Source organism: Ambystoma mexicanum, chromosome 5q (assembly GCF_040938575.1).
Source record: "Ambystoma mexicanum isolate Mex_15411 chromosome 5q, UKY_AmexF1_1, whole genome shotgun sequence".
NCBI classification, from domain to species: Eukaryota; Metazoa; Chordata; class Amphibia; order Caudata; family Ambystomatidae; genus Ambystoma; species Ambystoma mexicanum.
Genome location: NC_090933.1, coordinates 362416889 through 362444716, shown reverse-complemented (window position 1 = coordinate 362444716; position 27828 = coordinate 362416889). Strand labels below are relative to the sequence as shown.

Genomic DNA, 27828 nt, shown 5'->3' with positions numbered 1-27828 from the left:
AGCACAAACCTTTATTTATTGCAGCATTTTTGCGGGACATTTTGTATTAACTGGAGGGTGTAAGATTGCCACATTGCAGGAAATAGGCAGAGTGCAAGGCTACAAGAGAGCCAGGATATCATTATTATGTATCTTTTGTATTAATTTATTAGGAAGAGTCCCAGATGTCTCTGGCTTGGCAGAACAGTGTTTGATTTGGCTACATTTCTGGTTTAATGTTCATGCCTATTTAATAGTATTAACTAAATTGATCATTATCAGTTGTAATGCTAAAAATATTCCCCTTCTATGTTCTCCAATCCTCCAAACACCCACACACCTCTCTCACCAACACACATCTCACCAACTCTCCATCACAACTTGCATTCCTTAACCTCTCCCTCTGTCATACAAATGCTCACATGCTATGTCACACTGTGAAGTCACAATTTGCACTGCCCAGCCCCTGCCACACTCCAAATCATACTCCCAACTCACACCTTAAACTCTACAATTCCTCCCGCAATATACAGTCCTTCATTCTTTTGTTTTGCTTCTGCATCTTGTATCCTTTCTCTCGCACTCTTCCCTCATCCTTTTTCCCAATCTGCAGCTCACTGCCTCTTTCTGGCCAACTGCTTCCTCTCTGCTTTCTGGCTCACTGACCACACGCTCCCTCTACTTTCTGTACCTCTGCTCGCTCTCAGATGTCTGGGCCACCGCATCATTGCTTCCTCTGCTCACTTGTGCAGCGCTTCCTCCTCTGACCCACTGCTCTCCCTCTGCTTTCTTGCCTATCACTTCACATCTCACCCATCAGTCTCCCTCTCTCTCATAGTGTAACCATTTTTTTATTTTTTTTAATGTAGATTTTGACCCATTTCCTCAAAAAATGGGGCATTTAAAAAAAGAACGGAGGATATGCTATTTTTAGACAACCCATTTTTGGAAATAAGCAGGTCACCTTATTCTCAATGGTGACAGGCGCATTTCCACAGGCTTGAGGTGTAGCGCAAATTGTGCGCTGGCCAGCTGCCTTGTTCTGGGTTGTTTGACCAAAGTGTAATTATTTGCGGCGGAATTGACCGTAGTCAATTTTGCTGTGAATTGATTTGCACTTCAGCCAAACAACCCAAAATGTGCCTATCACCACCACCACCCACCACCTCCCCTACTTAACTGCTTGGTCGCTGCAGCTTCCCCTGCAACCCTGCGGTGCCAGATCCGTCCCTCTAACGCGAGTCGGATCCGACGCCGCAGGGTCCCTTTTTCATTATTTTCTTTTTTTTCTGTCCCCGCCTCCAATTTCGAGGAAAAAGGGGAAAACACTTCTGCAACCACCCTAGACCAAAAATACTGAACATGGGGAGCGGGTGACAACCCCGCAACACATGTTCAGTATTTATAAAAATCAATCGAATAGTACTGGACGAAATAGGTCAAATTGTAACATTCGATCGATTTTTGTCATCAAAATGGACAGTACTTTGAATAGAATCGCCCTCCCAAAAGTGTTCTGCAAGCTCCCATCGCTTTTCACAGGGACAGGCCCTCCAGGTGCCTGACACTGTAAAATGCGACCCAAAAAATGCATTTTTATCCTGTTTGAGGAACAGAAATGCAAGCGACACAGCAGTGGTTCATACCTTAAAAGAAATGCATGACAGGGTCAGGAAAGACCCTGTCATGCAGTGGCAGCCCCACATCCCGTGCGCGTAGGGTTCCCTACAATTTCTGCACATTTAAAAGTGCACCTTGCTTTGAAATGGGGGATGCACTTTTAAATTGACAGAAACGCCACTTTATTTGATCAAAGAGGTGAAAAAGGCCATCTGAATGGGCGCTCATATAAAATGTGCCCATTCATGTGTCCCTTGTAGATTGGGCTGCACTTTTTTTGGGGCGCAAGTGATGAGAAGTGTTAGCGCATTTCATTTCTTGTGAAAAAAAAAGTTGAGAACCTGGCACCCTGAGTATTATTTTTTTAAAACAGTAATTTTTGCAGATTACTTTACAAAAAAAAGTTAAAAAACATGTTTTTTTAAAAAGATGCTCTTTTTGCACAAAACGGCCGTTTTAGCGGCATTTTGCGCAAAACGGCTGTTTGAGCGGCATTTTGCGGGATCGCAAAATCGCTATAAGCTGGAAGCTCTGAATAGCGAATCGTTTAACTTCCATCCCATGGACTTTCGGCCTCCCAGACCATAACCATCTAAGTGTATTGTAACGGGGGAGTGATCTGAAACCAGTTCTACCTCTGTAGTGGCTGATGAGATCCCCTGGAATAAAGATTGAGATACTAGAAATTAGTCAGTTGTGGAATAAGTGCGATGTACATGTGAAAAGTGAGAATAGTCCTGATGCTGGGGGTGAAGGTTCCGCCACACATCAACCAAGCTCAGATTGACTATGGCCTGTTTAAATGGGGCTGCCCTCGCCATCTCTGTGGAAATCTAGAAACTAGACCTTTCCAGGCTGCCACCTAGCACCAGATTAAAATCCCTTCCAATTATCAGTTCCCCTGTTGAAGATGTGCGATTCGTGAAAACAATTGGGCATAAAACTGATCCTGCTATTCATTGGTGCCATTCACTGACATCATTGTGATCGTTTATTTTTTTTATTTGTGTTTGGTTAGTTAAAACCTTTACAAAAAATCTCAAGGTACAAAAGAACACATATTTTGTACAAATCATATTACAATAAAATTTGTTGCATCAAAAGAAATATCTTCCAAAAATATCAACTTTTCACTTTACATAAAAAAAACTTTACAATAAAATTAAGAGAATCTTCCCTTTTTTCCTTAAATTCCACAATTATTTGTTTCAAAGATTGCTAAATCTTTTTCTATAACCTTTAAGAGATGTGCTAATGCAAAAATTAATGGATAGTATGAACCTTGCATAAATCTATCCCATAAGGTTTCAATAGAATCTGCGTTTCCAGAACACACAAATTTCATTAAAAACACTGTGCGTGATATTTTAAATTGTGGACATTCTAATACAAAATGTTTCAGAGTTTCATTTGATTCATCACAATTCGGAAATCTATATTTCTTCGTCTGCATAAACAGTGGCATACCCTCCCAATGTCCGCATCTCTCCTTGGTTCTAAACTGGTTCAATTTAAACCGAATGTACAAAGTTCTTATAGGTGCACTGGGAAATATGTTGATATATGCACAGCAAGGTTGTCTCCTACGTACCACTTTAGCATATTCTGAATAAGTTGAACATAACTGTAGTTGTTCAACTGTGCGAATCCAGTCATTATCAAACTTTTTTTTTTTTTTTAACAAAAGCGGGTCTATTGCATAGATCATTAGGAGTTACAGAAAGCTCTTCCAATATTGATTGCATCAATTTTTGATAAATCGTAATGGAGTGTATTGTTTTTGCTTCCATGATATTATTTAGATTACTGTATAAACAATTATTTGGCGGATTCAAGAACTTTGCATAGTTACATAGTGATCACCATTTTACTCTGCATGAAAGAGAGATTAGACTGAACTCATGCCTAATAACACAGTTGGGTATAGATATTGCTACATTTATTGCTCCTATGAGTAGTCGACTATGTAAGGAGTCCAAGTAAATGCCCATGTCAAAAGGGCATATATCAAGAATATAGATTAAAATTGCTTGAACTTTCATTATTAAGAAATCCCTTAACGGTTTAAGAGGGAAGAGGCAATATTTGGCAAAGATGATCTTCATTTGGCTGGCCAACGGTCGGGCTTTCTGATTGTCGTTCTTTCCATAAAGCCATTGATGAATTACTGCTTACGTGGTAACCTAAGTAGCGTATCTCCTTCAGTTGTTGTAGCGTCATTTTACAGATTTTCCACATGAATTATTTGAATTTTTTTCCAGCATGGAAAACCACTATGTTGGTTTTAATCACATTATGTGCTAAATTAAAATCATAAGCATAGCTTACAAATAGCCGAAGTTTTGTCTGTAGGCCTGCTAGTGTAGAATCCATGATGGTCAAGTCATCTGCGAATGCAAGCCAATGCAATCTTAGACTGCCCATTCTAACGGAGTACATGCCCAACCCAATCCATAGATCATCAAGATCTCACAAATATAGATTAAATAAAATTTCTGCAAGATTGCAGACCTGTTTAAGGCCTTCATAAGTGTTTAAATGGGTTCGGTCATTGCTCCTTCTTTGTTGATTTTAACTTTATAGGCTGTAGTTGAGTGCAATCTTAGCAACCAAAATACAATTCCTTCAGGTATTCCTAGTTCTAATAGTTTTTGCCAGAGGAGATCCCTTACTACACAAGCAAACGCCGCTGACAAATCAATACTCGCGATGTATACAAGGATAGCTCCTTTTTTGTGTTTGCTATAATGTGGGAAATCACAGTTGCATTCAGTGCTGTCTCCATACCCTTCCTAAATCTGATGTGGGCTTTGGATAGGATGTTATTCTGGGCTATAAACTGCTCTAAGTCATATAGGAGCAGGCCTGAGAAGATTTTAGCGCAGGTATCTATTAAAGAAATGGGCCTATAATTTTGTGGATCATTTAGATTACCTTTCTTATAGACAGGGATAATTATGGATGTACCCCATTGCTCGGGATTATTACCAATTTTTATAACCAGTTCGAACTTGATCTTAAGAAGCGCGGCCCACAAAACAGGGTCGTCTTTATATACGCATGAGGGGATACCATCGGGCCGGGCGCTTTCAAGGGGCCCAGTTTATTAATCGCCCAGATAATGTCATGCTCCATCCAAGCAAGACAGTCCCATTTCACATTTCTATTCAATGTGGTCTTAATACTATTAAAACGGGGAGGACATGCAAATTTCACTGAAATAAAATTGACCCAGTTTTAAGGAGATGTCGTGTTCTCAGTGATTACTTGATGTCTAAGATTGGTATTCCGTATGGTAGCCCACACTGCTCTAGAATCCCTTTTACATAATTTTAGAATCATCTCACAATTTTGATTGTTGTGATTCTTGATTCTCATGTGTCACATTTTATTTTTATAAGTTTGGAGAATCCGTTTTTTTAAGTACGAATATTGAGATATGTTATTTATGGTACTTTTCAGTTGGTGAATTTCCTTATTTTTTATTCGTTTTAACAGTTGGACCTCAGCATCATATTTCAGGCCATACGGCCTTATGTTCCTTCAAGGTTTAATGCTTATTGATTGTATAATCAGAGTTATAATGTCTTCTATCATCTCATCTTTTATGAATGAAGAAAATTGGTAGTTATCAGTATTTTTTACTATTTCAAACTCCAGACTTGTCTTTCGCGATATCTCCTTGCACAGGTAAGGATTCCATCTAATAGATCTCTTAGGACGGTCATCCTCAATCAAGGTAAGCAAGGGATTTACCATATCATTTTGATAGGTCATGTCCAAATGCAAGTGAATAGGGGCTTGATCACTAGTTGTGAACGGATGGATAACGACCTGTGAGACCAAGTGGATTAACGTGTTGGAGACAGCAAAAAATTAAATCATAGAAACAGCAGGTCCTCGCCTCCATGTGTGCTGCTGTCCGAATTGCGCAATCTCAACAAATGCTATCACCCACATATCAAGATAGTCAATCCACTTCGTACAACGAGTCTGAGCTAAACTCTTACCTAAGCTCCATTCAGTCAGACTTTCTCCTTTAATATCTATACATCTTGAGTTGAAATCCCCTAGCAATGATGATATTACAAAAAGGACTCTAGATAAGCATACTTTCTAAACATAGGTCTACATCATCAAACATGTTTTCTAAAAGCAATTTCAGTGGATTCCAATACACTGATAAAACGACTAACGGAACTTCAAGTTCTTTGTGGACATCTATCAGTATTGCTGGTACATTTGATGACGAATGCACCATTTTAGCGTTACATTTCATACTGTTGTTAATTGCAATTGCAAGTCCTGCCATGGGGTGTCCCACTTTGCCTTTAATCGCATGGCTGCAAAAGGTGTTAAAACCTTCTAGATATATTCCATGCACACTCATTGTTTCCTGTAGCAAGGTTATATCTATATTAGATCTAGTGGTCAGGGAAGAAAACCAACAATGAAGCATCGAGTTACCACAGTAGTTCCATGAGACAATATCCAATCCATGTTCCTTTACTTGCTAGTTCATACTTTTCGCGTTTTTAATCACAGCAATTGAGCGAATTAAGGGTTGCACCCAGGCCAAATCATTCTTTCAAGCCGTCATTGCTAACAGTTAGGATATACAATTTTGCTCAACCGATGTCGCACTCGATACTCCATTTGGTTCCTCTCTCTTTATTACAGGCTTCTGCAAAAATTAATCTGCTGTGATTATTCTACCTGCTATGTGCAAAATAACCACTATGAGCTTCATTACAGGTCAGCGGTAACCCTGCCGGTGCTACCGGCGGGTTGCCACAGGACCCATAATATTTTACCGGCACCTGATTTCCCGGTGCCACCGGCAGGTTACAATTCCAGCGGCCCGGGAAGTCAGGCGCAAGTAAAATGTAAGGATTATAAAGTGGATTCGAAACTGGTCATCCGTGCGCTGGTGATCACTAATGGGATTCAATTGGGGTAAACTAAAGAATATGGAAGGTGCAAGCAGCGATCACACTAGTCCCACCAACCAATCCACCCTGGTTGTTACTAATGAAATACACTGATAAAGAATGGGAAGGTAATGCGCTTTACACCATTACAATAATGCATCACAGAAATATAAGTTTATTTAATAAGGTCATGAACAGCCGACGCGTGTTTCGACACACAGGTCGTCTTCAAGGCGCACAAGGTGGCAGTCAAGATAACTCCGTAAAATCCAATTGGATGGCTGTGACCACTACACAGCAATGAGGACCAAGATTGTCATCCAAATGACAAGAAAGAAATGTACATGCCACAATGGCCAAAGCACATATATCGCACATATATCGCTCAGTAAATCGAGCCACGTAGAAAAGAACAGGAAGATCCTCTCCTGTTCTATTCTACGTGGCTCGACAAGTCCCCGGAGCAGGTATGGTCGCAGCTCGAGGAAATCTGCTTCACAGGTTGGGATTTTCCCTAAACTTCCAGAAGTCCCACTTTACACCAACGCAAAAGCTCCAGTTGACCGGAGCAGTCCTGGACACACAGGTGGGAAGGCTTTTTCCCCCGAAGAAAGAGTCACCAGTGTCAGGCAAATGGGTGTGCTCTTCCAGAGCTGTGACAGACTACCAGTGGTTTTCTTCCTGCGCCTATTAGGTCTCATGGCTTCCTGCATTTCTCTGCAATGGCTGCTGAGGGATGAATGGTCCCTGTGCTTCAATGCCATGAAGGGTATTCCCAAGATGTCGGGGTCGGTGGCCAACAACCTATCTTGGTGGTCCAGCAGAGGGACGGGGAACTCTTTTAGCCTATGTGGCCCCAAGCCACAGAGGCCTTTGAAGGGTTGGGGTTCTTACTACAGGGATCTGCAGGTGAGTGGCCTTTGGTCACCAATGGAATGCTAGTGGCGTATGAACAAGCTCGAGTTGCGGCGGTCAGGTTAGCTCTGATGGCCTTTTTGCTTTCCCTCAAGGAGAAACAAGTCCTTGTTCTGACGGACAATGCAGTGGCCATGCACTGCCTCAACAAACAGGGGGGTGTTTGGGCTCTGCCCCTATGCAACGAGGCACTGTAACTGTGGTTCTGATTGCTGGAGAACCAGATCTTCCCTTCAGCTGTTCATCTGTCACGAACTGGCTCGCGGGCGCTCTGAGCAGACAGAGCTTGTTCTCAGAAGAGTGGGAAGTGTTCTAGGAAGTTCTCAAAGAGATCTTCGCTCAGTGGTGTATTTGGACAGTAGATCTGTTTGCCACGAGGTCCAATGCGAACTGCAGACAGTTTTGCTCAAGGGAATTCCCAACAAAAGGTGCACTAAGGCACGCATTCCTGGTGCAGTGGGTCTTCAACCTCGACTATACCTTCCCGCCGATACCCGTCATCCCATGGGTTCTCAGGAGGTTTCGAACCACAATGATTTCATCACCCCAGATTGGGTGAGAAGAACATGGTACTCGGAACTCCTGGACTTGACTATCTGCCCACCTCTCTGGTTTCAATCAAAGGCCGGACCTCCTATCCCATCGAACCCAGAATCCCTCAACCTACATGCAAGGCTCAAGTGGAGATGAGATATGATGACTGGAATCACTCAGAAGAGGTACTTGAGGTGCTACTGGCTGCATGCAGACCATGTACGAGATCTCTGTATGCGTTCAGATGGAGAAGATTCAATACTTCCCCCTCATCCTTCTAAAGATGAGGAGAGGCTACACAGACTTGACCTGAACAGGGCTCTCAGTTTTTATGTGGCTAGGACTTCTGAATTCAGGCGTGATGACCAATTCTTTGTGGCTTTCTCCCTATTCATTAAGGATCTGGCTGTGTCAAAGCAGACAATCTCTCGGTGGATGACTCTCTGCATTGCAGAATGTTATCAGGGAGCTGGAGCTGGTAAAGATCTACCACTAGTCATCAGGGCACATACCACTAGGGGGTATGGCAGCATCATCTGCATTGCAGAGGGTTGTACCAGTAAGGGAAAAATGGTCGTCGCTCCACACGTTCACCAAGCATTACTGCCTGGATGTTGTACCTGGTCCGGTGCTCGATTCAGTAGAGTTCTGCAGGGCTTCCTCATTTAAGGGCGTTCATTGCGCCTCTTTATTTATTTAATTATTTTTTTTTATAACGGCCTAATACCGTGCTTGAGTTTGGTTTCTAAGCGTGGACCTGGGATTCGAACCTCTGTTGCTCTGCATGGTCTGTGCTATCCCCCGTTCACACTCTGTACTACTTTGGGAATTTATCTGAAGAAGAATCTGCGTGTGAATGCAGTCCATCCGGCCCGCTACGCTATGAAAGTGGTCTGCAGTCTATAATTGGTTTTCCTTTTCTGCAGGGATGAGGTTATGATTAGTTATGTGTTGGGCACAGTTTGATGCCTTGCTGTTGACTTTCAGTACAGTCCTGTTCCTCAAAAACTCAAAAAAAGCTCCACAGCTTCTGAACTCAGGGGGGGGGGGAAGGTGAGGAGCTGAGGTGCGGGGCGCAGTGGCGTAGTATATATGGGGGCCGACGCCACGTCCGGAACCAACGAATGGCATGGTCGAGTCAGGAGGGTTCGACAGTCGAGTCGTACTCGACACTGTCGAAAAGGTTTCTGAGTAACTGAGCCTGGAATGGATATCTGTCTGATGAGGAATCTGCGGGAGAAGAATCCATAGAAAGAACATTACTGATCTGTAATTTCTCCTTTTATCATTGTATTAATATACTCTAGTGCATCGGACAAGTATTGTGAAAATGCTTTACTCACACTTAGTTTCTTAACATAACATATTTGACGTGATCCAAAGTACACAGGACAGAAGACGTATTATACACGTGTGGTTTGCTCAAAAAGGCACAGGAATCTATGCACAGAGACAATTATTGCAAAACATTGTACAGAAAAAACAGAAGGATCCCATTCTATTTTGCTGGGAAACGTACAACTTTCAGACTCTGCTGATTGAAACAGCTGACAGTGTTAACATTAAACACTGTGAGTGGGATTGTTGACAGATGTGTGTTTTGGCCACTTGTGGCTTTTTATGGTGCCAGTGATTGGATAGCCTTCATCAGGGCGGAGGAAGTGCAGAGACACTAAATGATAGATCCTGTGTGGGTCTGTGAAATGACAAAAAAACACAACAATGGTGTTCTCAGTCACAGAGTCACGATTCAGGTAGCTCATTAATACATTTAGACAAGCTTATTGCTGTTGTTAATTTTTGAAGGGGCCCTAGAGGGGGGAGTCCGAACAAAGCATTGAGAGCAAGAAATGCTTACCGTTTTTGCCGTCAGAATACGTGTAGGGCGGAGGTGGACTGGTGCTAGACTGTGCAATGCCCTCCCTGGACGCAATTAAGGCATTCGATTTGGTCAGATGGGGTTGGCTGCACGCAACGCTGAAGCAGTTTGGAATGGGGGAAAGGTTGTGTAGGTGGGTTGAGCTACTGTTTTCGGGACCCCGGGCTAGAGTAAGGACTGGAAAACAGATATCTGAAGAATGGGGGTTGCATAGGGTTACCAAGCATGGCTGCCTACTCTCTCTGATGCTTTTCATACTAGCTGTGGAGCCCCTGGTGGTCTTCTTGCAGCAGATTTACAAAGAGGCTGGAATAACAGTGGGAGGGGTTTGTCATTTGATATCAATGTATGCAAACTACATTTTGATTTATTCAGAGAATTTACCGCATATACTTGAAATAATGGATCCATTTGGGGAGCTCTCGGGCATCCGAGTATGTAGAGAGAAATCTTGCTTATTCCCTCTTGCAGATCTCGTTTGGTTGGATGAGAGCAAATTACCTGTGCTGGGTCTGCAGTGGCAGGTGAAGTGTTTTCGGTACCTAGGGATTAATGTTAGACACAATATGGTTGACGCCCACAAACACAATACCCAGCAGCCCCTCAGGTGAGGGGTGGTGTGGGGGCGGGTTGTCTCCAGGTCAATTTCCTTTTGGCAAAAGTTACCCTTATTGGTTATGTGCAAAGTTGCCTTGCTTAATATGGTGGTACTACCCTGCCTGCCATACCATTTCACTATTAGTCCATATAATATCCCTAAAATGTTTTTTGTGGATTTGGATTCGAAACTGCACACTTTCCTGTGGGGCTCCGGCAGGTGTAGGATAGCGTTGAACGCTTTGCAGACAGAGTATTCTCAAGGGGGAGTGAGGGTTCCCAATTTCGGGCTTTACTACCTTGCGGGACAATTACAATTGGTGACGAGCTGGCCGGGATATGAAGCCACACTGGGCTCTGGGCTCCTGCAGCGGTCAACAGGACGATATTTCTTAAAGGAAGTCCTGTGGCGATGGATTTAGACGCCGCAGAGATGCCCTGGCTCATGCAATTGGGTATGGTGATATGGGTGTGGAAACTGGTGGGAGTCGCTAACCCATTCTCCAAATATCCTGTTAGTGGCTTTTTCTGTGAAGGGAAGTGATCCTAAGATACAGATATGGCGACACTGGGAGACACCTGTCATTGCTACTATAGGTGATCTATTAGTCGATGGGAAAATAGCAGATTTTGGATCATTAATGGAACACACAGGCATACACAGGGGACAATTCTTGATGCACCAGACTGTGGTCAAGAATGCGCAGAAGAAATGGGAGGGACTCAATGATAGTAAGGAGGAATACCTGATGTTGGGTACACCGTATGATGGGGCTGAGGGTGGACACACAGTCTCCAGACTGTACGAGGGATTGTTAGCTACATGCGATACATTGGGACACAGATGTTGGAAGGGAATTTACTGAGGTGGAATGGTTGCGAGCACTGTGGTATATCAAATGGGTGTCAAGGAACTCCAGGTTTAAGCTCATCCAGTTGTACATAATACAAATTACCTACTTAATCCCTCATAGCATCTAAAAATTCAAGAATTCAAGGATGCAGGAGTTTTAAACTGCCCTCGATGCACCTCTGAGACTGCTGACTTTATCCATATGTTCTTGTCCTGCCCAATAGTGGCGGGTCTTGGAGGGAGGTAGTGACCCACGCTGTTAACGGAGGGATCTTGATGCAGGCTTGGCCCCATGAGGCATTCCTGCTGGGCCCTTACCCTAGAGGTGGAAAGCATGCAAATCACATCATCTGCATGAAGGACCTCATTTGTTTACTTGCCAATCTGCGGATGGCAACAGCCTGGAAGGCACCCGGGGGACCTAGAATGGAGGCATGGTGGCCTGACCTGAAGACATGGGCTCTAGTGGGAATCCGCTGGCACAGGGCAGCCCTGTGCGGGTCAAGTATAGGGAGTGAGGATGTAAACGCGTGGAAAGCATTGGTTCAGGCGATGTTTCCCCCTTCGTATGCACTTCACCTGTGACCCCACGGGCGACATTGTATGTGTTGGTAGACATTTGGAGTGACAGTTGATGGAATGAAATGGTAGGCGGGGTAGATGGAAAATTGCCTGGAAGGATCTGCTTAAAGCCGTTAACTATATTGCATGATCAAACATACCTGACATGGCTTCTGGTACAAGCTGGAAGCGAGGATTCTGATATGGCGGACAATAGCCATCAGGACATGATTGAAAGCTTGCACGATGAGAATTACTTTTGTTTGCCCAGGGCCGATAAAGACTGGGAATATGTTGGAACATTATGGGGAGGATGCTCGCGAAGAGTTAAAAGCGGGATGCTTTACAGTAGTGCGATATATGTGTACACTGGACAGCTCCCAACAAAATGTACCAAGTTTCTATTTCAGGAGTACAGTTTTGTGTTTTGTTTATTGAAATGCAAATAAAGTGTTTAAAAAATACTTTTGACAAATACATTGGCTCTACAACAATGCTTATTTAAATAAATTGGCAAGAACATTATATTAGGAATCTTCCTTTGACAGGCGTATCACTTGTTTTATCGCTTACTAATGTTTGTAAAGCTCTACAATTGTTTCTGTACTACCTTACAATTGGGTTGTATGTTTGTTGCTAACCATTTCCTTTTTGCACTGTCCTCACACAGATCTTCTTCAGGAATATCATACAGCAGTTGTTAAAGTCAGTGATGTGAATGAGGAACTTAACGTGCATCTAGAGAACCTCAGCACTCCAGAAATGTTGGAGAAAAAACAAGAACTCAGTGACCAGGAAAAGAGCCTCCGTTTGATTGAACAAAAACTAGGTATGTATGTTGCATTCAGCTGATGCCCACTTATCACTCTGAGGATCATTTAAAAATTAATCTATATTACATTCTTTATAACTCTTACGTCCCGTCCCCTTTCCTCCATACTGTATGGGCGTCCCTTGTGGGGGACGGGAGACTGAACCTTTTCCCCTTTAAATGTATAGATAAAATTCATAATAAACTCTCTTCTTGTGTTTCTGCTATTAAATCCTGGATGTCCTCACACTTCCTTACTCTGAATGCTGATAAAACTGAACTCCTTTTCTTCCCTGCTAACACTGTTCCTCCTCCTCCCTCCCCCTTTCATTCTCTTTTCCCCCTCCCAGCTCACCTTCTCTCCCCATGCCCGTAACCTTGGTCTCCATATTGACCCTCACCTCTCTCTATCTCATCACGTTTCTCTCACTGCCAAATCCTGTCGCTTTCACCTCTACAACATTCGTAAAATTCGACCCCTCCTTACCTTTCACGCTACTAAACTTTTAATTACCTCCCTCATCTTCTCCAGACTCTTCTACTGTTCCTCCCATCTCTTTGGACTCCCCTCATCTCTCCCCTCTTAAATCCATCTACCACTCTGCCATCCGCTCCCTATGCCCTCTCTCACCTCTTGATTCCATCTCCTCCTCTCTCCTCTATAGGTTGGCTCTCTTTTCACTCCCAGCTCAAATTCAAGTTCCATTGTCTGGTCTTCAAATTCCTCCATGGTCTTTCCCCCCCTACCTCTCCTCCCTTCTTACTTTCTATACCCCTTCTCGTTCTCTCCGCTTTGCTAATATTTTCCTACTCTCTCCTCCTCCACCACCCTGCGCCCCCTCCCGCTTCTGCTCCTTCCAACTCCTTGCTCCCTTCCACTGGAACACCCTACGTTTCCTCTCCTCCTCCCTACCCCTCTCCTCTTACTCCTGCTCTTCCTTACCCTCTCCATCCCAGTTAGCTCCTTCCTCCCTTTTCACTGCTCTCTTCTAGTCTTACTTTTTCCTCTCTTCTTCCGCTCACATTCTTGTATTCCCTCTTTCTCCCGCTCTTAGCTCCTCTAACATCTACTACTCCCTTGCACACATCTGCCCCTCCCTACTCCCTCATCACCTATGCAATATTGTAAATTGTTCTTTATACTGTTTTCAAGTTGTGATTCAATTGTCATTTTATGCTTGCTGTATTGTACATGTTCTCATGTAAAGCACTTTGGAGTAAAGGGCTATATAAATTCAATAAAATAAAAATACAAATAGGCGCGCAGGGGTGCGGCCCTGGGAGCATGCGCTGCCCTGACCCCGCCCTGCGGCCCCTTTTCCGCGTCGACAGGAACAAGCCAAATTCACCAGCGCTCCTGGGTTTGACTTCGACCATGTAATCCCACGCGCGGATACTTCTTCTGTATTTTGTCATTTTGATTACAGATACTCGGTCCTCAGGTGTCATGCTCCTCCCCCGCGCATGTCGACAGCCAACAGGTTTAGCAGGTGCCCAGCCTGTGACAGGCTTTTTCCAACTTCAGACCCCCACGCTCTCTGCTTATGTTGCCTTGGCCCAGACCACGGTTGGCAAGCTCGTACAGCGTGTGACACACTGTCCTCCAGGTCTCTGAAGAACAGACTAGCCTGGTGGAGGGAGCTCTTGCAGAAGCGGCTCCAGAGGACTTGAAGGACTATGTTTACCATCGATCCAGGCCCAAGTTAGGGCCTCTATTCTCAGTTGCACCCCGCAAGGGAGACTCCTTCCCAGGGACTCGCCCGCACGGGAGGGACCGCTCAGGTTCTTGTACCGACACGCGCACCGAGGCTACCTCAGCTACCGGCCTCCAGGCCGAGGGATCCACGTATCCTCCCGGTGAAAGTGTCAACGACCGGAAGGTTCTTTTACCGGTTTCTTGAGGGGCCACGCACTTATACCAGCAAGATTGCCGAGGGGGCGCCTACGCGCAGCTCTGCTGGCCCACGGGCCGAGGGTGTAACGCCTACCGGGCCTCACACGAGGAGCAGGTTAGTCCTCATGATCCACACCCAAGAGTCCTGGATGAGGCCGGACCCGCCGAGCGACACGACACAGGCACGTGGAAGGCAGCTCAACAAGATGGCCGCCTTGCCGGACTTCAGCACCCGCCCAACACCGCACCAGACACAGGATTTCAGCGAAGAGCAAGTGTCAAGGTGGGACTGGCATCAACCAGGTACGTGGCCTACGGCCTATCCTTCTTTGATGCAGAGTAGATTCCCCATGCATCCATATCGGCAGGGTATGCAGCAGCTCCAGCAGCCAGCGCGGTCCCTTCTATATCGCCTACCACCTCTTCAGCCTATGGAGGCCAGTTTCTTCGAGAAATTCCACGGGTTCATGTAATCACTTCAGATGGGGGGAATCCTTAGGGATGCCGTCAGGGAAATCCTCCAGACTATGCTAGCAGCACCACAAATGCCTCTGCCGATGCCTACGGCCCCGGCGCAGCCTGTGCCACCTGCTCCGGCGCCCCTCAGCCCGTTGCACAGGCAGTTCCACAACAGCCTCTGCCTCCGGGCTCCATACCTCAGCGTCCTCACAGGACGCCCCTCTGCTAAAATGGGAATCCCTATGCAGACTGACGTAGTCGCCTTGGCCAAGAAGGGTTGCCTCAAGCCCCACTCGGTCCAGCCAGTCAACCGACGCCTGGACGCCAAGTACAGGCAGATGGAGGGGGATACACTCTTGCTGTCTTCCTATCCTCAGCCACACTCTTCGGTGATCGCCGTGGCATCAATGTACTCCAAACCTCAGTCGTCTTCGGCTACCTTCTCGACGGCGTTGCTAGGCAAGGAGGAGAAGATCTTGGAGGCGTACGGGAAGAAGCTGTATTCCAACACATCCTTACATCTGCGTCAGGCCAATGCTGATGCCATGCTGGCAGCCGCCAACCAGAGGCTTTGGCGCAATATTGCAGACTTCCTCCCAGAACTTACGGTGCAGAGCCAATCACGTTTTAAGGCGGGTTTGGCAGAGGCCAAAATGGAGGCACAAGACATCATGGAATCCATTGTGGCCCAAATTGATACCTCTGGTCGGGCCATTTGCATCACCACGGCGCATTTGACACATGCTTTTTGGGAGGTCATCAGCAGGGCGGCTACTTGGGCCACTCCGTCGGCTTTCTGCAAGCACTATTCCCTGGACACCAGCTCAGGCGCGATGCTGAGTTTAGTCAGGCAGTTCTGAAGAACCTGTTTGCTTCTTCCTAGTCATTAGACAGGTTATCACAGCTCCATCCTGTGGTCTTGTTCGGTGGAATCACTCACAAGGATGGAGGAAAGGGGACAGTGACTAGAGTACTCATAATCCTTAGTCCCCTTTCCTCCATACGTCCCACCCACCTTCCCCCACTTGTTGCCAGGGGCTAATATAAATAGTATAGCCAGGTATCTAAGCATCCGATATGTCAAAAGTGGACTGAGGTGAGGTGCCGGAGGGTGGGACCAAAGGAGGCTGGACGTTCCCACACTCCGGAGCAACGCCCCCGCGTGCTATACTGAATTTAAAGGTGAAGCTCCATTTTTCACCAAAAGTTCCAGTATCGTCCCCATGTTGGGGGACGCCAAAAGAGTGAAGTAAAGGGGACTATGAGTACTCTAGTCACTACGGTGAGTAACTTTAATTAGTCCTATAAACTGATCATTTTGCTCTATGTAGATGATATAGTTTTATTTATAAAGGAACTGCGGAACAATCTAAATCCTACGATGCAACAGGTAATTATGTTTGGGGAATTCTTTTCCCTTGACAGAGGTCACTCAAACCTTTTCAGATTTTTTGGGCTTTAAATGGTAGTGGGCTCATACTAGATACCTGGGAATCAAAATTTCTTGGGACTCGGATATAATTTCCCCTGAAATGTGAAATAAAGGAACGGGTGCAGAGGTGGCGGGGCCGACTGCTCTCCCTCATAGTTCGTGTGGCATTCATGAAGCTGGTTATAGTGCCTAGGTTTCTCTATTCTTGAAAGTCCCGTCCCCTCTGCCGGCATACTTTTTTTGTGTGACTTTTTGCAGCGTCCTGTTGGAATTCCTCTGGACTAGGAAGCAGCCATGGGTATAGTAGGCCACGTTGGAGGTCTGGCACTCCCTGACCTTGAAAGATATTACTGGGCAGCCCATGTTCACTGTTAATCCTTCTGGTATGCAACTAGACCGGTCGGACCACATATACAGATAGGAAGGGCCTTCCCCTGCTCTCCTACGGACAGTGATTCTTGAGCGGCCTAAATGTATGTCAAGAGGGCCGAATGTTATTACCTACCTGCAAGGTGAGGTACAAGATAGCTGGCATTTGAGGGTTGATATTTTGTATTCTCCAACAAAACTAGTTAGATATGTTCTCGGAATGACGATAACTCATGAAAAGGTCTACATCCAACTTGAAACTAAGCTGTGCATAATTATAATGGAGGATTACTATGTGGATGGTATGTTCCTGACCTTGGAAGCATTCAAGGAAAAAGGTGAATCTTCTCCACTAGAAATATTTATGTATTTCCGGATGAGGAATGCTTTCAGGGCTAGATTTCTCTCCTTTCCACAACACCACCCTTACATTCTCTCTCTTACACATCATATCGGCCCAAGGTGCGGGCCGCCTGGTCTCACTGATATGTAGCACACTAATGTCAGACATTCCTCAGGAGGGTGATAACCCCAGACACAGGTGGGAGAATGACCTAGGCATTGAAATACGGGAGGAGGAATGGGCCTACATAAGCTCAGACCAAGGCAGTCTCCCTCAACACTAGGTACAAAATGATCCACTTTAACTTTATACATCAGACATATTACACTCTGGCAAAGCTACACAAATATTCACCAGAGGCCCCCCCCACCCCAGGACTGCAAAAGATGTAAGGCCCTGTGTGCAGACTTTGTCCATTTAGCTTGGACTTGTCCCCCGATAGCTACATTCTGGGGAGGGGTATTTGAGAAGATCTCTTATCCTGAAGGAACAGGTTGTGGCTGATCCGTTGTTAGCTTTGTTGGGGTTAACTCTCTCACTACCCAGGCATATACGTAAAATAGCAGGGCCTTTTCTGGTGCTGGCACGTAGGAGAGTGGCCATTGCCTAGCGGAATGGATCACTGCCAAAAATCACAATTTGGGTGGAAAATATAATTAATTGTTATGACCTTGATGTGGCATTTATATCTACCATGCCTTTACATGCTTGCCCCCCAGATATTTGGGGTACTAGTATGCAATTTGTGTTGTCTGCTTCTGATACGGTTTCCAATGCTGACAATCGACATTCTATAGTTTCAAGCGTATAGATGAATGTATCCAGCCCGTTTATGTTATGTCACTGTATTTTTCTTCCCTTACTGAGTACTCTGAAGTTTAATTGTATGTGTTTGTTTGTAAAACTAGCAAAACTAATAAACATTGTTTAAAAAACAGATTGCGCTGTCTCCGAGGTGTAACTTGAGGGTAGGCAGCCTAAAGCTGGCCCAATTTAGTGGAATACCATTTAGGGATCTCCTCATGCTTTATGGGGGAGGTGCCATACAAGACCATGGAGCCTGCGAAATTCTGGATGGGTCCAAGCTCGGCCGAGAAACTCTGGAAGCCCAGTGTGTGCAAAGGGGAGAAATTCTTTGTATTGCCAGGCCTGTAGAAACCCCCTTGGCTTTTCTTCAGTAACTAAGTAGGGAGAATATGTTGGGGTGTAGGATTGTTATTTAAGTAGTTGTGTCCCTTCGTGGTCACCATGTGACGTGATTCTTATCACATCTACCCAAAGGGGAGTGTGCTAGACCCACCTAGTAGGGAGAGAAAAGGATATCTTCATTTATTAGCATTTGTAGAGCGCATCCTACACCCGAGGGCATCTTGTCGCTGGCGATATGCTTGCCACTATGCTCCGTACTAAGTCCCATAATTCCCTTAGTACTGAGACAAAGAAAAGGGTTGAAGAGTACCAAAACTCCAAAGTGCAGCTTGTTGATGGGAATGACACACACCTGAGCAAGACTGGGAGGCTTAAAAGGCCCGTTCAGGTGCAGGCCATTAGTGAGAAGAAGGAGAAAAGCAGCAGTCATAGGCGGAGGAGTTGTGCACTCTCCACGTTGAAGCAGAAGCCGTTACTGGAGGAGGAAGACGACGTTGGGACCACTGTCGAGTAGCGAGCAGTAGTCGGCCCTGAGAGGGTCTTTGCCTCAATAAGCCTGTTTTGGAGAGACTGTGCAGCCTGAATTGGAAGTTTGTGACACTTTCCTTTACCCAAGGCTATCACTGGTGGCAGGCGAGTACCAGAGAGCGTCAGGAGCAAAGGAAGCTCTGTGCGCAAGTGGCAGCGGCTGCGGCAGATTGAAACCTGCAGATTGCCGAATCGCGAGGAGCCGCTGAAGCAAAGCACCTTTGAGCTGCGAGGGAAACTGACATGCAAGCCTTACCCGGTGAGTTCAGCAAGTGATTGTAACACTGGAGCACTCTGTGACTGCTCGCATGCTCGATTCAGGTGTTTTCATATTGGAAAGCAATCGTGTATGAGTAAACGTAAGACTGAAGGCAATTTTTAATACGGAACTGACAGAAAACAGAGAAAACGTTATTATATAAGACCAAATGACTATGACTTTTAGAATTCGAGTTTATTAAACCCAGCGACAAGATAGGGCAATGCTTTTAGAAGTTAATGCAAACAACCATTAGCCAAGCCCAGGGGTGTTGCTAGGTCTGGAAAAGATCCGGGGCTGCGCTCATTTTGAGACTGTCGTGACTGGGGGCTAGCTAGCCTTTTTGGTTATAACCCCTGAGCTTCTATCCGGGGCAACAACCAAATGATTCGGGGCTATAAAGCCCCCTGAGCTGCCTCCACGGACCCCCCCGTCCCTATCCCCCTCTCTGCCCTAGCAACGCCTCTGGCCAAGCCAAAAGAAAGTAAAGGCAAGGCAATTTAAAACCAACGGACATTGCCAAAGTCAGAAGGGGACAAGTGAAAGCCTGTAATGAGAGAGGAAGAAGCAGAGTAAAACCATATCATTGTCAGTGGTTGGTCAAGGCTGTTCAGAAGGAGAGGAGCATAACTTATGGAGGTTTTGGAAATCACTAAAAGGGTCCTTAAAAGCACCAATGTGAATCGTGCCTTCCCTGAAGAATTGCTTAAAGCTTGATGTTGTAAAGAAGCACTCCAAAATTGTTGTAAGCTGATCTTAACCACAGAGGCACTTGTTGTTTGTAAAATATTGTTTGTGCAGGGGAGTATACACGAACAGCAAACTTTGAAGTACTAGGCCTGGCATGGGAGTAAACCAGGTGGAAGTTGATGAAGTGCTGTGAAGTGGCGTCAATAAATTTACCTGACAAACTTTCATTGTGGAAACAAGTGGTTGTTGAAGCAGTAGTAGAACAATTGAGAGATTTTTAAATATTAACAAATCATCCTGGCAAACTTGCTTTTCTGAAGCAAAAACTGTAAACACTGCTGCAGAAGTGCTCTATATCTTTAGAACTAACATTTTTGTTGTCTAAGCATCCTGACAAAGAACTGTGTTGGAACCTTTGATTACAAAACAGGATTTCCTTATTTATTTTGGAACTGTGGAGCAGAATCCTATTTGAATCTGGGCAAGGGAAATTAATCCAGATTATAAGGAGAGACTGTCATTATAGTGTGAATTTAAAGGTTATGTTTTTTTGCCTTTGAACTGGCATGCATTACTTTGTTAAGTTACTATATGTATAAGTGTGAGGGACAGAGATATTTTGTTCGTGTTTCCTTTAGTTTATTTTAGGCATAGAAATCCTAGTCAGGGTAGGGATAGTGAGGCGTTTATCCAAACATTTGAGTTCATAAAATGGCATTTTGTGGAAAAAAGTTGACAAAGTTTTCTGCCTCACATTTCTGACCCCTCACAGTACTTTACCATCCCCAGGGTCTCGATCCTTGGTAAAAATAAATGCGATAGTGGTGATACAAAGGTTATAATATGCAGCCTATCTGCCTTTTGTTGGTCCATTTTCTTCCACATCAATTATGGAGTGAGGCTTAGTATCCACCCACAGGGTCCATCTTCAGATTCTTTACTACATCTATATATGATTCATCTTTGTTTTCTTCACATCATATGTAAGAGGAAACCAGGAATTCCTTTTTTCTGATAGTTTTCTTTTGTACTGATAGATAGATCACTGCCACTTTTTGTAGGCTACATTTTTATCTGCTATTGATTGGAGAAAGTCTGAAACTCTGCCTTCATACTTACTACCATGACAGAATTAACTAAAAGATAACATAGCAGAGACTATAACTAATACGTCCCCCTTAAAGGACACTAAGAATTATGAGAGAAATATATCTTTATAATGGATTCTTTCATCTCAAAGATTACTCATATCTTCTCCAGCACCAGATGTCTTCAGAAACATTTAGCCACGAGGGGCGAAGTGCAGCTTCGTGTTGGATCCCCTCGGGACGGTTGCATGATACTCATGCCCACCAGGACTTTGGGGACAGTATATATGGCAGCCCTGCCCAAGACCTCAGTTCCTTTTTCCTAATGGATAGTATCCTCCCACAGATTCCTCCTGTATTATTACAGCGTCAGCTGGATCAAGGAAAATGTTGATCCAGCGCAGGGTGCTATGTGACCAAAATGCTGGGATCCCTCAACACAACCTCCCCTCTATACCGTTCATGACGCTGAGCATCCATACATAGCTTTCACTGCACTTTTTTTTCTTTTGCACCCCTGTTGTTGGATGTCATGCCTCCCGTGGCCTGAAGGCCTGGGATCTCTCTCCTCTTAACACAACGTTGAAGGTAAGCCCTCCGGCCTTTATGGGCTCACTTCAAGTTGTGCAATTTTGTTTATCATTTGATTTGGATCCCCTTTTTAAATGAGGCTAAGTTACACCGTTCTCTGCTGCATTGACCACCACATTGTGCATTTGTTGTGCTTCCAACCACGTTATGCTCTACCAAAGGCCTCTTTCAACATGGCCGATACGTTCTTGCTGCATTGGGAGGGTTGTGCCCTTGGCCTGCTCGCCTTGGATTGCTCCCCTCTGCCTAGTACTGGGCCAATCAGGCGAGCTGGCAGGCGAATGCCGGCCGCCTCGAAGGCCCCGGTCTGCTCCCTGTCCGCTACCAGAACGCATCCAGAGACACTTCCTTGTCACCCATGCATTGGAACTTCCATGATGCTGCTACCTCTCATTTCTATTAGATTCTTGACTTCCATAGCACTCACACCTCCATAACCATGGGTATCTCCCTCCTTCTGGACACGCCTTTACCTTCTCTGACTGCTTCCTTCTCTGCCTGTCTCTCTTGTTGCACTCGTGATTGATTTGCGTTTTTGCACCCTCAGCTAGCACCTGCTTTTTGGTTGCTATTTCAAATTCTGGTTGTGTTTTATGCATTTAACTTCATCTCGAACCCTGCTGTTTAATGCATTTTGCTTAATCTCAAACCCTCCTGTGTTTTATGCATTTAGCTTAATCTCAAACTCTGCTGTTTTATGCAATCTTGTTGTGCCATTTGGCCAAATAAATTGGATGCTGGATAGCTAAAAGGCCTGCAAGGCCTCCAGAGAAAAGATGAGCGGTCACAGTGATATTTCGATGTTATTTGGTAACCTCTATCAAGATTAAAGACTAAGCACAAGTCTCACCTGCCTTGACAAAGACCTTCTGGTAGAAACACGTGTCGGCACGCTATATGTGTTCGGACACTAAATGTGCTCACAGATCAGGGCAATTATATGCCAATAAAGCAGCATCCTAAAAACCAAATGAAGTGCCAAGACTTATAATTTACTCGCCTTTGCAATACCGCCTAACTGGTCACAATACTCATGGTCCCGCGCCGTAGCAGATGTGGTTCTTATCAACCCTTCTTATCTCACAATACAGGACATTGGCGCATTGTCCTGCAAGAACCCAACAACCGGCAGCAAGGGACACACATGATATATACCATGGTCAGCGCAGTGATCCATCTTTCCTAAATGCTCTCATCTTTACCTAAATGCAATGAAACCCTTATGCCCTCCCAAACGCCACCTATCGCTGTATGATCGTGAAGTTGGGTATTGGGTTTTCACAATGTGCATCTTTATTTGGTTGGGCATTATCACGACAGAGGATTGCAAATCCTCCCAGTCTGTGCATCCTAAGGTCTTCCAGGAGCTCGACACCAAGTGCTTCACTTATCTCCACAAATTGAACTCATGGGTATCCTCATAAAAAAAGGTCTGATCTCTCAGTGACGCCCAAGAGGAGGACGCCCCTCTCGCTAAGATGGACAAGAAGAGTTTCCGCTCACTCCCACTGGCTCCAGACATCCCTTTTTCATCCCCCACGAGTGTCAGGATCTGCTGCACTGGTGCTTGCGTGGACAGATCCCTCTCCCATCCACCCCCCATGCTCCCCAGCCTAGCTTTCTCGAGATCCAGGCCACAATAGTCCTAGGTGGTGAGAAAGGAAGACAGGAAAGTAATGCGAAGCTTCAGGCGAGGAAACCCTCCCCAGGTTGGAAAAAGAGAAACAAATAGAATCAGTATGAGCATGTATACATCTCACCTCCACCAACACCCAATGTGTGACACCCACATAGGGAACTGGCGTAGATAGGCCATGAACCTAGACGTCTTCCCAGTGACTGCCTTAGCACAGAAAACCTGCTCTACGATACGAGGCACAACAAAAACAGAAGCGCTGGGGCCTGCATACTGGAACACAGCCAGTGGCAAAGTAGGAGGAGCTCTAGGTGAGGAAGTCTAAGGGCACATCCATATGGTACATCAGCACCTGATTCTAATGGATCTTGGTGGGCACAGGGGATGGCAGAACAAACAATCCAAAACAACCAGCAGGTAACTGTCCAAAACACAGGACAGTCTAGCAGTTCTGACAAAGAACAATCCAGTAGAATGTGTGTTGTGGTGGGGTGGTGTGGCTAGTCGGACAAAGGGGTGTCATGTTTCAACAAAGGTTTATTAAGATTTCAAATTTGAAGAAAAGAACCTACTTCTCACTATGTCTGAAGGGTTATCCCTACCTAAACCAATAACAACTTGGGTGCTCGCCGTCGGAATGTTTATTCAAATGAAAAGTGTCTGTCCTCATTCCTCCGGCGTGGCCACGACAGATCTGGTGCAGATCAGGTACCCGGACCTTCTCCGTCTGTCAGTGGCTCCGTCCATCTGGCTGCCTCCACTTCCCTATCTTCTCTCCAGAGAAAACGGGACGATACTGCACCACGACCGAGCGTCCCTGAGCCTCACGTCCTGGCTCCTGCAGCCCTAGAGTTTGGGCATTCTTCCCTGCTGCTGCAATGTGTTATGCGCCCTCGCTCTTGGCAGATCTCAAACCCCATTTCCTTATGGAATCAGTACAGTGTAGCCTCCCGATCCAAGATGGTGGCCGCACGTCCGTATCGCGTGCTGAGATCAGCATGCTTACGTCCTTTCTATCAATAGTCTACCCGGAAATAAGTAGCAGCCTTGCCGGGTAAGCTCTGCGTTCAAATAGTTCATTGCTGTGACTGTTTGCTTTCCTTTTCTGGCGGACTGCGCCTTCCGCTCCTTGCCTGACCTCTGTTCCCTTCTCTCTTTGTCCCTGGCTCCCTTCGCTGCTTCCCCTGTGCTCTCTCCTTACCTTGCGCCCTTGGTTCCTGCTGGCTTCCTTGTCAGCTGTTTCTCTTTCCTCGTTAATTGCCGGTCTTCTCCCATGGGTTCGCCCCGGCTCTGCTTCTGCTGATACCTTCATCGGATTGGATTCCCAGAAGCCCTTCTCTGCTTTTTCTTACCTTACCTTTTTCTTACCTACGTCCTGAAGACTAATCAACCCTTCCAGGAGGCTATTCTTCGCTTCAGGGTTCAGTGCCCCTCCCCCCACAAGGTTTTTTTTTTCCTCCATGAGACCTGACTCTCTGGGTGGCCTCAGTGCCCACCTGATAAATTTACCTGAGTTGCACAGTGGCTACTTGGAAGGACAGGCCTTACCTCTTCACACCAAAGGACACCAAGTCTAAAGAGGTAAGGACTGTCACTGACAGTTTGCAACACCCAAGGAAAAGGAAAAATAAGGCCATGGAGCAGGTCCAAGTCTCTGGAAGTGCAAAATCTGAAGGCAGAAAACACGATGTTGCGACACTGTGATGCAGAGAGAACCCTCCGTTGACCTGTCAGTACAGAGGATCACCTGTAGAAAAGTACGGCAGAGAGTCTAAGAAGTATCAGGAATTCCTTGCGGCTTGCCCCGTGGCATTCACTTTTCGGCAAGCTGCTTTCCCCTCTGAGCGCTCTCGAGTTGGCTTTGTGATCTCCCATTTGACTACGAGTACCTTGTTGCCTTGTCTTGGGCCACCCCCTTGGTGGTGGCTGGTAATCCCACAGTTTTGACGACTACAAGAGTTTTATTGAGGCTTTTGCTAGCATCTTCAACCGTCCAGAGCTTACCTACACAAAACAGGACAAGTTGCTAGACTTAACCCAGGGCAACTTCGATCTCCTCACTTATGTAACTCGATTTAAGCAACTAGCCCATCAGACCGCCTGGCCTGAAAAGGGTTTGTATAACCTTCTTTAGAAGAGGATTTACGGATGAGTTAAAGGAGGAGCTTGCCCGCATTGCCAGACCTGCCTTGTTTGAGGAATTGGTGAAACTGGTTCTCCAAATTGACTACAGGCTCCAGGAGAGGAGACAAGAACGAAGGCGGACCATGAGCCTAACTCCTCGTATTTTCCCACCTCAGCCAGTATCGGAGCAGAAAAACAAGGAGGAACCCGTGCAGATGGGAACTACCCGGGGACCCTTGTCCGTCGGAGATAGGGCCAGACGCAGAGACAATGGCTTGTGCATGTACTGCGCTTCCAATGAGCACCTAGTCAGGATGTGTCCCCTGGCACCTCCCCAAAAGTCGGGAAACGTCAGCTCCCGCTCATAGTTGGGACTTACGTTCGGGAATCAAAGGCGTGTCCCATAACTATCGAACCCAGAATGGCTTCTATGTCTGGCCTGTTGATTCTCCAGATACTTCTGTCTGTTCCTGAACGAGAGGAGATAGTGACATATGCTATGATTGACTCAGGAGCTGCTGGCCTATTCATGGACCTTGAGTGGGCCAGTAGAATGAAAATACCCATCGAAAGGAAGGAGCAGGCGGTTCAAATAGAAGACGTTGATGGGCCCATTCAGAGCCACACCAGCAGGCTTACTATGAAGATACAACAACACAAGGAAGACCTACGTTTTGATCTGATATGGACGGCACATTACCCGATAATCCTGGGCATACCCTGGTTGACCCTGCACAATCCCTAGGTGAATTGGTCAGCCCGGACTCTATTTTTGGGGTCATGCTTGAGAGACCTTTCAGGCCTTGCCGATGGCTACCATCCTTCCTGTCAAGTACGCTGCCTTCCAGGATATCTTTGGAACCAAAGAAAATAAGACCTTGCCTCTCCACAGGCCCGATGACTGTGCCATAGACTACGGTTCCCTTCAGTAGAATGTATCTACTTTCGCCTATGGAAAAGAAAGCATTGCATCAATACCTAGACAAACACCTTTACAATGGACTCATTACAGAGTCCAAATCTGCTGCAGGGGCTTCCTTGTTTTTCATCCCAAAGAAAGATTCATCAGAATTGAGACCCTGTCTTCACTACAGAGGTCTAAACAGGATCACTAAAAAGGACAAATACCCATTACCACTGATTCCTGACATTTTGGAAGCCATTCAGAACGCAAGGATATTTGGACCTGGGGGGTGCCTACCCCTTGATGAGAATAAAGAAGGGTGACGAGTAGAAGACAGCCTTTTGGGCACCCTTTGGGCACTATCAATACCAGGTGATGCCCTTCGGACTAGCCAACTCCCTGGCGGTTTTCCAGCGGTATATGGATCATCTATTTGCTGATTTATTGATGCATTCAGTCATGATATACCTTGACGACATCTTAGTATTCTTTGCCACCCAGGAAGAACACGATATCCATGTCGATGTCCGTTAAGTGCTGGAGAGGCTACAGCCTCAATGCTTAAAAGTCAAGTTAAAAGTCAAGCTGGAAAAGTGTCAGTTTGATGCAGAGACGGTGCCCTATTTGGGCTATATCCCTTCCGGAGATGAGGTATCCACGGACCCAAGGAAGGTAACAGCGATTCTCCAGATGGCTGCTCTTTGCTCAATAAAAGAACTCAAGAGGTTTCTCGGTGTGGCAAACTTTTATCGCAAATTCATCAACAATTTTCCAGTCACTGTACTCCCTTTGACCAAGTTACTCAAAAACAATACCTTGATTCATCTGGTCCGATATGGCGCAGAAATCCTTTGACGACCTGAAAGGTTTACTTACCTCCGCTCCGCTGCTTTGACAGCCAGACTAGCAATGTGCCCTTTATCCTGGAATCTGACACTTCTGAGTCTACCGTAGTAGCCTTGTTAAAACAGCATTTCGAGGACCACGTTGAACATCCTCTGGCTTCCTTCTCTAAAACCTTATCCGCGACAGAATGCAACTATTCAGTCTTGGAGAAGGCGCTGCTTGCCATCAAATTGGCCTGCACAGAATGGAGGCATCTCCTTCTCGGCGCCCAGTCACACCACTATAGACCGACCCACACGAGGCAAGATGTTTCCTGCTTCCACATTTGTGTACTCCATTGATACCTGGTTGCAACAACTACAGGATATCACATCTAGCAATCCACCTGGTGACAATTTAAAAGTATCATTCACCTACAAGGACAGCCTATTTCACCACGATTCACCCATTTATGTACCTACCGCGGCCTTCCGCCTGAAGAAACTGCAATTGGGACATGATTCATTGGTGGCCAGTCATCAAGGCCCCAAGGCTACTACAGATCTGATCAAACGATACTTTTGGTGGCCTAATCTCACCAAGGATATTAAGGGGTATGTCAAGACCTGAACTGTCTGCGCCCAAAACAAGATGCCTCGACAGTTACCTGCGAGTCAACTCTGCTTTCCTTCCCTGACCTCACAACCATAGCAAAGGATATCCTCTGACTTCATTGTTGAACTGCCTGAATCTGATGGGTGTACGGCGATTATGGTTACTATTGATGCCTACATCAAGTTAGCTCACTTCTCAGGCCTAAAAAAGATACCAACACCAGAGGAGATGAGTGCTGTCTT

General features: G+C 45.7%; 1 protein-coding gene across 2 annotated transcripts in view; it reads left to right on the top strand.

Annotated features, from left to right (window-relative positions):
• Positions 1-27828, top strand: part of SMCHD1 (structural maintenance of chromosomes flexible hinge domain containing 1) — a 3133956-nt gene that overhangs the window by 3015541 nt on the left and 90587 nt on the right. For both annotated transcript variants that reach the window (XM_069620859.1, XM_069620860.1), the window contains exon 46: positions 12540-12698. In XM_069620859.1, coding sequence (XP_069476960.1) covers positions 12540-12698 — 159 coding nt within the window. The remainder of the gene's footprint in view (positions 1-12539; positions 12699-27828) is intronic.